Raw genomic sequence first — 11,489 nt, forward strand, 5'->3', positions numbered from 1 at the left:
TACATTTTAACACAGTAAAACAGTGGCATTTATTAGGTTCATCTATAATTTATAAAGCGTCACATTTCATTTGCTTCATCCTTTTTTTTTCTTATACTTTCTTATACTTTTCATTAAATGTGTGAAAGGACCATGACTCATTGAATATTTAAATATTCGATGAGCCATATTTAAAAAAATAATAAATAAATAAAATAAAACGGGTACAGGGTTGCACGTTTGGGCTAAATTAAGGGGTTAGCTATAAAGCCATGGCCAAATGTTGGTCTGTTATTGATAAAACAGTACAAGCACAGCACAACAAAATACAAACACAACATCTAAATGTTTTAATAGAAAGTAGCCTACATGAGATTTGTGCTTCTAATGTTTAAAAAAAGAATCATTGGTCATTTAATTTGTAGAGCCACATTGATATATCACAAAGATTATATCACAACTATGAGAGCCTATGTTTGTAGCCTACCATTTTATCAATAACTACAGACTACTGGGTGAGTTTAATTTAGCCTAAATGCGCAGCCCTTTTTATGTTATTAGTTTGTTTATTATTTAATTAAAGTATGGCATATCGACTATTTAAATATTCAATAAGCCATGGTCCATTCACACATTTATCAAGGGATGACGCAAGTGAAATGTGACGCTTAATAAATTACCGGTGAACCTAATGCTACTGTTTTACTGTGGTATTTATTTTCCTTGCTGTTGCCTAGTACTGGGCTACGCGTCTCTACTACCTTTTCGATTGCTTTGTTTACAGCCAATCACAATGTAAGAAATTCAGTCCACGCAACCGTCATTCTAACCAATGGATTTGTGATGTTTTTCTTCCCTGCCACGCAGGCACATTTCTCATCAGCCAATGAGAAGCAAAGCGAGGCGGGCGTAAGGGTGAAGGCGTATCTGTGAGTATAAGCTAACAGGAGAACTTGTATAGAAAACAATATTTCAAACTTAAATAATCGTGACTACCAATCGTTTGTATCCGCATTAAGCTAAATGTATTTGTAATCAATTTGGTAACACATTCAAGATTAATCCGACATGTTTTTTTAGCCATCTTTCAGATTAGCAGCATAGCAAGCTAGTACTTTATTACTAGTCTGATGCTGACATCAGATGCACCATATTAAGTGGGGAGACTTTAATCGCGTGGATTGCAGATTTTTCTGGTGGTGAAACTAATCAAATTATTTTTGGAATTCAAAGCAGGAGAGAAGATGGATCTTCCACACCATGGATACCGGGCAAGTACGTATGAAAAATCGTGGCAAAAGATTGTTGTTCGTCTTTGACATACGTGGACAACAACATACTGTACTTTAAAATCAGCAAAGCCTGAAATTATTACATTACGTGCAGTTTAGCACCAAAGTACAATGCAGATTGCAACTGATTAGTTATCTTAAACTAATTTAATCTCTTAGTTTTGATGACGTGCAGAGTGAACTCTTTGCCACATCACATGAAACTAGTATGGATTTGTTTTATACAACAGCCAAGTCATAGTAAAAAATGATCCTAGTATTTGACAGTCAGTCAGCCATTTTATTTGAGAGTTTATCAAAGGGGATGCTGCTTTATCAGTCATTTCTCATAGCACCAAAAAAAAAAAAAAAAAACATTATATGTTTTTCTCCATGCAGCAAAACCCAGAGCCAGAGCATCTCCACCCAGTGCTGGGCCAGTTCTTTTTGATGACACCAGTTCTGGGCCTCCACCCATGAACAACCAGAACTTCTACAGTTCAGGTTATAATATGGCTGAAGTGCCAGCAAGTGGTCAAGAGCCTGGAGTGGGCAGCCTCTTTGCAGATCCGATGGCCAATGCTGCCATGATGTATGGCTCATCACTCGCCAGTCAAGGCAAGGATATTGTGAACAAAGAGGTGAGATGCCATGTTTGACTTAGGAGGTACACAGTGATATGTTATGATAATCCAACTATAGATCTCAATCATGCATTGCATCTAGTTTATGAAAAATTTTCATTAATTTTAATTGTCATTGATTTTTTTCCCCCCATCCTGTAATCTCTTCTGCAGATTAACCGATTTATGCCAGTGAACAAGCTGAAGTATTTATTTGCAGTTGATACCAAATATGTTATGAAGAAACTGTTGATTCTCATTTTCCCATACACACATCAGGTAAAATTCCTCAATCAAAGAGATCAAGTTTATTAACATTATTTTCTCATTTGAATCAGAATTACTACTTTGCTGGACAATTTTTTTAATCAGTTTTAATATCTTGTCACTTTATCATAAATTAATTTCAAACTTTTGCATCTCCCAAATGCATTCAGAAAATATAATGTATTGTTAAAAAAAGAAGAAAAAAAATGAGAGAGGCCTGTCATTTTCATCATAGGTACACTTCAACTATGAGAGACAGAATGAGAAAAAAAGTCCAGAAAATCACATTGTCTGAATTTATTTGCAAATTATGGTGGAAAATAAGTATTTGGTCACCTACAAAAAAGCAAGATTTCTGGCTCTCACAGACCTGTAACTTCTTTTTAAGAGGCTCCTCTGTCCTCCACTCGTTACCTGTATTAATGGCACCTGTTTGAACTCGTTATCAGTATAAAAGACACCTGTCCACAACCTCAAACATTCAGACTCCAAACTCCACTATGGCCAAGACCAAAGAGCTGTCATAGGACACCAGAAACTAAATTGTAGACCTGCACCAGGCTGGGAAGACAGCAATAGGTAAGAAGCTTGGTGTGAAGAAATCAACTGTGGGAGCAATTATTAGAAAATGGAAGACATACAATACCACTGATAATCTAGTGAATGACCTGCAGAGAGCTGGGACCAAAGTAACAAAGGCTACCATCAGTAACACACTACGCCGCCAGGGACTCAAATCCTGCAGTGCCAGACGTGTCCCCCTGCTTAAGCCAGTACATGTCCGGGCCCATCTGAAGTTTGCTAGAGAGCATTTGGATGATCCAGTAGAGGATTGGGAGAATGTCATATGGTCAGATGAAACCAAAATCGAACTTTTTGGTACTCAACTTGTCGTGTTTGGAGGAGAAAGAATGCTGAGGTGCATCCAAAGAACACCATACCTACTGTGAAGCATGGGGGTGGAAACATCATGCTTTGGGGCTGTTTTTCTGCAAAGGGACCAGGACAACTGATCCGTGTAAAGGAAAGTATGAATGGGGCAATGTATCGTGAGATTTTGAGTAAAAACCTCCTTCCATCAGCAAGGGCATTGAAGATGAAACGTGGCTGGGTCTTTCAGCATGACAATGATCCTAAACACACCGCCCGGGCAACGAAGGAGTGGCTTCGTAAGAAGCATTTCATAGTCCTGGAGTGGCCTAGCCAGTCTCCAGATCTCAACCCCATAGAAAATCTTTGGAGGGAGTTGAAAATCCGTGTTGCCCAGCGACAGCCCCAAAACATCACAGCTCTAGAGGAGATCTGCATGGAGGAATGGGCCAAACTACCAGCAACAGTGTGTAAAAACTTTGTGGAGACGTACAGAAAACATTTTACCTCTGTCATTGCCAACAAAGGGTATATAACATTATAAGTTACAAGTATTTATAAGTATTGAGATTAACTTTTGTTATGACCAAATACTTATTTTCCACCATAATTTGCAAATAAATTCATTAAAAATCAGACTATTTTTTTTTTTCTTTTTTTTTCCTAATTCTCATAGTTGAAGTGTACCTATGATGAAAATTACAGGCCTCTCTCATTTTTTAAGTGGGAGAACTTGCACAATTGGTCGCTGACTAAAGACTTTTTTGCCAGTGTGTGTGTGTGTGTGTGTGTGTGTGTGTGTGTGTGTGTGTGTGTGTGTGTGTGTGTGTGTGTGTGTGTGTGTGTGTGTGTGTGTGTGTGTGTATATGTATGTTTATCTTGCCCTTCTTTAAACGGATTTAATATAATCTTTTGCTTTTTTTCTATGTTTTGTGATATCATCAGGACTGGGAAGTACGTTACCACAGAGACACTCCTCTCACACCTCGCCATGATGTCAATGCTCCAGATCTCTACATACCCAGTAATTGATGTTTATTATTTATTTTGAGCAACCTGAAAAATCACTGATCTATATGTACAACTTTTAAAGGGTTAGTTCACCCAAAAAATTAAATTCTGTCATTAATTACTCACCCTCATGTCATTCCAAACCCATAAGACCTTCATTCATCTTCAGAACACAAATTAAGATATTTTTGATGAAATCCGAGAGCTTTCTGATCCCTCCATAGACAGCAATTTAATGAACACTTTCAAGGTCCAGAAAGGTAGTAAAGACATTCAAATAGTCCATGTGACTCCAGCTGTTCAGCCTTAATTTTATGAAGTGATGAGAATACTTTGAGTGCAAAAATAACAAGTTTATTCAACAAGCCTGTGTCCGTCTCCTACACAGTTTACACAGCAGTGCATTGCTTTCGAGTTCTACGGCAGTCGATGCTATTTACGCGAACGCCACGACGCATGCGAATGATGATGACACAGTACGTAAACTGCGCAGCAGATTGGCACAGTCTAGAAGAAAATTGTTGATTAAAGTCACTAAAGTTGTTGTAGACAAGCCATTCCCGTCTCCTACAGCAAGATTTCTCTTTCAGGTCAGCCAGGTCTCTTTTTTTCAGGTTATGGCAGAGCAGCATTTGAAGAAAATCTTTGTGGGCAAGTTAGATTTTATAAACATGTTTATAACTAGCTAGTTACCTAAATAATTACACGTCATTATGGCACAGGCATTTGAAGGGAACTCTACAGCTCCCTTGAGTACTAGGCTTTGTTAATGCTGCAAGACATTAAGTATGCACAACAGAACTATGCTTACATTCTATTTGCGTCTGTTGTCACATATTTGCAAATAGTATGCATCATAGATCAGAAGGGGTGTATTGGTGAATTTCTAGATTTATAGTCTTATTACAATTATTAGTTGAGTTATCTGCTCAGTCTAGATTTCCTCATCAAATGTTCTTTTGTTTTCATTTAGCAATGGCTTTTATCACCTACATTTTGCTGGCAGGAATGGCTTTAGGAATCCAGAAACGGTGAGTAACAGTGATTATTATTGGACAAGCACACTGATGTGGCATTTTATAGACATCCTGTGGGATTTGTATAAACATAATTAGTCAACTAGTCAATAACATTCAGTGACCTGATTAAATAGGATTCAATTCAACAGTACATTCAGCACTGACACAAATAATGTTGTTGCCATCATGTTTGATGATGTTTCATATGACATGTATATGATTTATAATTTGTATGTTTTCTCTATTGTATGTTCAGGTTCAGTCCAGAGGTTCTGGGTTTGTGTGCAAGCACAGCTCTGGTGTGGATCATTATTGAAGTTCTAGTCATGTTGCTCAGTCTTTACTTGCTCACTGTTCACACAGACCTCTCAACGTTTGACCTTGTTGCCTACAGTGGTTACAAATATGTGGGGTATGTTTCTGTTGGATATTCTATTGAATTAGATTTGGGTCATGTGTTTTATATAGCTTTAAAAACTCTTGTATCTTCTTGTCTTTCAGGATGATTTTCACTGTGTTGTGTGGACTGCTCTTTGGCAGTGATGGCTACTTCGTTGCTCTTGCTTGGTCTTCTTGTGCCCTCATGTTTTTTATTGTGAGTTTTGTTTAGGAATTTGTTTAAAAAGTGGTGTTTACACATTTAAGTTTTTCATTCTTTCACGTTTTTTTTTTCAGGTTCGTTCTTTAAAAATGAAGATTCTCTCTTCAATCTCAGCTGACTCCATAGGTGCAGGAGCGGGTGTCAAGCACCGCTTTCGCTTGTACATAACTGTGGCATCTGCTGTCTTTCAGCCAATCATCATTTACTGGCTCACCGCTCATTTGGTCAGATGACCTACAGTATTTATACTATGAAGGAACTTTTAAATGGCAATGCTGGACTGGGATGGCTTCAAACTTTGGCATTGTTACAGAAAAGTGACTTACCATGATTGTGTTTTTTCACAGAGGATTTGTGTGGTCTGATTTTCAATATTGGCCCCGTCTGCATTGTCATCTGCAGATCAATTGTTGAAAATATCATTTAAAATTTTTACAGGATTGTGTTTTTCTGCCATTGTTTTCACATGGAGAAAATGGGAAAATTATAAGTTGACTGCTCTTGTGACTGCCATGCTGCTTTAATGTCACAAAATCCAGACTTCTTTTTAAGAGGCATGCTAATTGATCTGCCCAGTGCTGTGATTCTTGTGTTATGTTTAATTGGTGAACACATGGTCAACTCAAGTGTCCTTCTTTTCTGGTTATCTGTGCATGAATAGCAGTGTTTCCTCTTTATAGCAAAATAAAGTCCATAATTTAGGCTTTTAATCTGTGTAGAACTGTTTTCATCTTGTCAATTAAAATACTTGATTTTGGCATAATACGGATGCAAACAATATTCTGTGACAGGTCAGGCGCAATATACGTGTTATGAGGTTTGCATTTAGCTGCTGTACTCTGGGGCAAAATACTACAAGCATGTTAGTATTTCAAAAGATAAACTTGGGACGCCTTTCTAACACATTTTTCAATACCAACATCAAGGCTTTCCAAATTCCAAATAAATCCAAATTCGTTTTATTTCACATGCCACATGTCTCTTTAAGGAGGGGTCGCAGGAGGCGCGCCGGCTGCAAAGCGTCCTTCTGGTTTCCAAGGAAACATGGAAAAGGACAGCGCAGACAGGACGGGATAGTGCGAGACATAACCGTTTCTTTTGCAGATATTTTAACACTTTGTCAGAAACTTTCAACTTACAAGAGAACAAAATCGGAGATTGAATGCTGTAAATTAATACCCAGTTGTTTAGGTAAGTTTTCGCTCTTTTGTCTTGACATTAAGCGTTCACGCGAGCATGAATGCTTGGGTAATTATTCTAAATGTAACTTAATATTCTTGCGCCATTTTCTCAGGTGTATAGACCATGTGGCATGGCTTTCTGTGTTTGTTGTGTGGTAGAATAGTCGAACTATTTTTATTTCTCTTTCATAAAGCCTGTTCATATTTCGCATTAATTAACAGCAAGCTGTCCGTCATATCTGTTTGTTTAGCAGCAGTTGAATGGTATGTTATTTCTCGGTTGACTAAGTTAAGTTGCTCAATGATTTACTCGCTTGTGTACTTAGCATCGAAAAAGAAATGATACTTCTGTGGAAAGAAACTGAAGGTATTAAACCCAGGAAGGAGACTATAAAAGTCATTGCTTTTATAGTCTCCTTCCTGGGTTTAATACCTTCAGTTTGTTTACTTATTTAACAATTTCAAAGTCGGTGTTTTGCCAAAGAAAAATAATTTTAACATGCTTGTATGTGTGTACATATGTGTACAGTGCATTAATATTTAGCTGTTTGTGTGTTTCTACAGTTCAACAGGTGAATGTGTGGACCTGTATCTTGCAGCTGGGAGACAGATGGAGAAAGACACACACGCACTGCCACCCCATTCTCCTCTACATTCCCCCCAAAATAATTCAGAAGCTCTTTCTCTATCCCCTTCTCTTCCACAACCTGCCGCTGTTCTTTCTGTGTCCCTCCCTTCCTCCCCAACCACTCCAGCCTCCTATCTTAACTTTTCATCAACCCCTCAGGGATATGGAGGATCACACTGCCCCAGTCCCGCCATAGTATCTGACCAGGATGACCTGACCTGCCTCAGCTGGTTGCATCAAAGAGGGAACCTGTTGCCCTTGCAGCCCCTACCCAAAATCACTACACTGCCTCAGATGTTAGAGCCCATTCCTGCCCAACAGCTGCCTCTTTCCCCTGCCAAACCCCCGTACTCTTTTAGTAGTCTCATTTTCATGGCAATAGAAGACTCACCTGAGAAGAGACTCCCTGTGAAAGGTATTTATGAGTGGATTGTCGACAACTTTCCCTACTATAGAGAGGCTCCGGGCGGATGGAGGAACTCTGTCCGACACAACTTGTCCTTGAGCAAGAGCTTCCAACGAATACATCGAGACAAGAGTCAGGTGCGTCACTTCAAAAAAACATTCATCAGAATTTTCTGATCTTTTCTTGTGTAGATTGCCTAATTTGTTTAATGAAATATTCCTGTATTGTTTTACAGTCTGTTGGAAAGGGCTCATTATGGCGTGTTTGTCCAGAATATCGACCAGCTCTTCTGGAAGTTCTTAAGAAAACACATTATTGTCATCGTACCAACAGCAACTTGTTGAACAAGCCTGTTTTGTGAGTTTGATTTGCTTTCTTTTAATACACCACCTGTATGATGCATAATATTGAATTATCTGATTTAATATGCATGACGTCAGATGAACAAATGACTCTTTCATTGTGATATATGATACTGATACAAGCATATCTGACCTCCTTTCTGAACAGGTTGGAGGCGACTGATAATGGGCAGCACATTTTGAATCAGACTATGGAAATGTCAGGTCAGTCAACTCAACACAACTTTTGAATTTAACTCTAATGAAAGTCTACTAACCACTTCTTTTAATCACAATTATTATTGTTTAGTGTCCAGCCATGGCTAAAAATTGGTCTTTGGTCTCATCTCGTCATACCAACAAACAATCAATTGCAACACAACAGACCAAAACACCTAGAATATCATACATAAAGCTTAAAGCGTTAGTTCACCCAAAAATGAAAATTCTGTCATTAATTACGTACCCTCATGTCGTTCCACACCTGTAAGACCTTTGTTCATCTTCGGAACACAAATGAAGATATTTTAGTTGAAATCTGATGGCTCAGAAAGGCCTGCATTCGCAGCAATGACATTTCCTCTCTCAAGACCCATAAAGGTACTAAAGACATCGTTACAAAGTTCATCTCACTACAGTGGTTCTACAATAATTTTATGAAGCGACGAGAATAGTTTTTGTGTGCAAAAAAATCTAAATAACGACTTTAATCAACAAGTTTGTGTCTTCCGTCTGGGCCTCTTGACGTGAACTCACGAAGCACCACGACGCATGCACGAGAATATCACGTAGAGCCAGCTTTGATAAGGCACTTTTACGTGCACTTATTCGTTTCTCACGGATCGGGCATCCAGGAAATGCACACTTTAGCACCATTTTGAGCACTACGCCAAGACCTAAAGCACAATCAATGTAGAATTCAACGGATACGCCGGCTCTACGTCATATTCTCACGCATGCGTCGTGGTGCTTCGTGAGTTCACGTCAGAGACACAGACGGAAGACAAGCACTTGTTGAAGTTGTTATTTAGATTTTTTTTGCGCACAAAAACTATTCTCGTCGCTTCATAAAATTATTGAAGAACCACTGTAGTGAGATGGACTTTGTAACGACGTGTTCAGTACCTTTTATGGGTCTTGAGAGAGGAAATGTCATTGCTACCAATGGAGACCTTTCTGAGCCATCGGATTTCCACTAAAATATCTTCATTTGTGTTCCGAAGATGAACGGAGGTCATGGAACGACATGAGGGTGAGTAATTAATGACAACATTTTCATTTTTTGGTGAACTAACCCTTTAATTATAAGAATATATTCAATTTAGCAGCATAAAACAGACATGTAAAATAGTTCTAAAAAGACTGTTTACAAATATATACACTACTGTTCAAAAGCTGTATAAATGTAATAAAAATAAAGTAAAAACAGTAGTATTGTGATATTATTAGAAATTTAAAATAACTGTTTTCTATTTGAATGTATTTTAAAATGTATTTTTTTCCTGGGATGGTTCCAGCATCATTACTCCAGTTTTCAGTGTCACATGATCGGAATCAGAAATCATTCTAATATGATTGCTGATTTGCTGCTCAAGCAAAATTTCTTATTATTATCAATGTTGAAAACGGTTGTGTTGGCATGTTCAAGAGCATTTATATGAAATATAAATCTTTTGTAACATTATAAATGCCTTTACTGTCACTTTTGATCAATTTAATTTGAAATGGCAGTGTATGGTATGGTGCTAGCTTCTCTTGCATGCACTTTTTTTGTTTGCTAGCCTTTATCCACTTTTCCGAGACACAGTATGTTTGTGAGCTGTTGCCTTGGTAACAGCCGGACATTACCCTAGAAACTTATAGCCACCCTGACATAATGGCCGTCCGCCCTGTGTCAAGCTGTTTTACTACAGGGTCGCTTAAGTAAAGAAGTCTCACATAACGGTTTGCTCTCTCTTTATTTGCACACATCTTTTACCATATACTACTAATTAAATAATAATGCAACAGTACAGTGTTTTGTTTTTTTGTGAATTAAAGAAAATGTATTTAAAAATGATGCAACTGAGTTTTATACAGAATAGTCACATAGAGTGAACTTGTTTTGTATGATACAGTTCTCTTAATTCCATCACTTTTTCTCACTGTTCATCAGATCTTGATTCTCTGTCCTCAAACCCGCCGTGCTCTTTGATACCAGATCATGAGGAGCTGGTCCCTATGGAGCCTGTGGAACTTACAGAGGTTGCTGGCGAGGATTCAGAGAAAGATCCATTGGCAGACAGTGGTTACATTGAGTTACACTATTATCAGTATCAGCAATATCAGTACCTGGTTCTTCCTGGAGACGCAGAGCTGGACCTGGAGACGGTTGAGATACTGCAGCTTGATGCAGAGGCTCAGGAGGCTGCAGGGTCCCTGCTTGATCTCGCGGGAGGAAACCACTGAGAGGTTGCCTGTGTGCTATGTACAAGCAAGGAGGGTTAATGGGGAGATGTGACCACTGTGAAAACTCTAGGCTTGATGTACTATTGGCACTTTATAACTGCCTGAACTTTTACTTACTGTCATAAAAGGTGCAACATAAGCAATCCCAAATAATGTAGTGATTTGAAAAGACATTTGTAGCGACTGACAACAGCACTGTGAGTGTATCCTTGGTATTAGTATATTGCAGGTAACTTTGGTTGAAAAAAAGAATCTGGAAAACGATGAGCTGTCATTAAGAACAAAATATTTATTGTTTATTGTCATGGTTGACAAGTAATATTTAATGCACTTCCATGCCATTGTTCATTAAGTCCCTCCCATTAAAATTAATCTAAAGATTTGTTGTATTCTAGGTTCAGATCAGAGGGATAAAGTTCTAATGTACTTTTTTATTTTAAGAAAATTAGGTTTTTACAGTATGAAATTGTTCAAAATTATGAACATATTCAAGTATTATACAAACTGCCAGATGTTAGTTTGGGTAGATGGAAAGATTAATATCTAACCCTTATTTCTTGTTGATTATTGTCATGCGACAGCATTCTGTGTTGACTAGTTTTCTGTATAGTATGATGCATGTCATGTTTTTCTTCATTCACATGTTTAATTCATTTTTTTTTTTAGTTTGGTATGTTAAACAGGTTGACAACAAATGATACCCTGAACCCATCCTCTTCATGTTGAACTCATTTAGCAATAAAGTACTGAAATATCATGATGAAATATTTGCTTGATTTAACCCATGACATTATATTTAGTTTTAATTAGCAAGCTCTTAGTGGATCACAGATGTAACTATACA

At 37.9% G+C, this 11,489-nt stretch overlaps 2 protein-coding genes across 4 annotated transcripts; both read left to right on the forward strand.

Moving 5' to 3' along the window:
- Nucleotides 1-857: 857 nt before the first annotated feature.
- yif1a (Yip1 interacting factor homolog A) lies at nucleotides 858-7,172 on the forward strand. Of its 2 annotated transcripts, none has more exons than XM_079839160.1 (9): nucleotides 858-908; nucleotides 1,213-1,254; nucleotides 1,650-1,891; nucleotides 2,048-2,152; nucleotides 3,956-4,034; nucleotides 4,995-5,052; nucleotides 5,297-5,452; nucleotides 5,542-5,635; nucleotides 5,716-7,172. In XM_079839160.1, exons 2-9 carry the CDS (start codon nucleotides 1,224-1,226, stop codon nucleotides 5,872-5,874), a joined length of 924 nt encoding a protein of 307 aa, XP_079695286.1. In that variant the 5' UTR covers nucleotides 858-908; nucleotides 1,213-1,223; the 3' UTR covers nucleotides 5,875-7,172. The 2 variants fall into 2 exon arrangements, with proteins under 2 accessions (XP_079695286.1, XP_079695287.1); XM_079839161.1 differs by having other exon boundaries at nucleotides 861-908; nucleotides 1,216-1,254; nucleotides 5,716-6,402.
- On the forward strand, nucleotides 6,675-11,405 carry LOC307139954 (forkhead box protein N2-like). 2 transcript variants are annotated; one of them, XM_079839156.1, is made up of 5 exons: nucleotides 6,675-6,832; nucleotides 7,387-7,993; nucleotides 8,092-8,213; nucleotides 8,367-8,422; nucleotides 10,353-11,405. In XM_079839156.1, the coding sequence occupies exons 2-5, from the start codon at nucleotides 7,433-7,435 to the stop codon at nucleotides 10,643-10,645; spliced, it is 1,032 nt and encodes a 343-aa protein (XP_079695282.1). In that variant the 5' UTR covers nucleotides 6,675-6,832; nucleotides 7,387-7,432; the 3' UTR covers nucleotides 10,646-11,405. The 2 variants fall into 2 exon arrangements, with proteins under 2 accessions (XP_079695282.1, XP_079695283.1); XM_079839157.1 differs by lacking the exon at nucleotides 6,675-6,832 and having other exon boundaries at nucleotides 7,262-7,993; nucleotides 10,353-11,401.
- The last annotated feature ends 84 nt before the right edge of the window (nucleotides 11,406-11,489 follow it).

This window comes from Gobio gobio (assembly GCF_949357685.1).
Source record: "Gobio gobio genome assembly, chromosome: 16".
NCBI lineage: Eukaryota > Metazoa > Chordata > Actinopteri > Cypriniformes > Gobionidae > Gobio > Gobio gobio.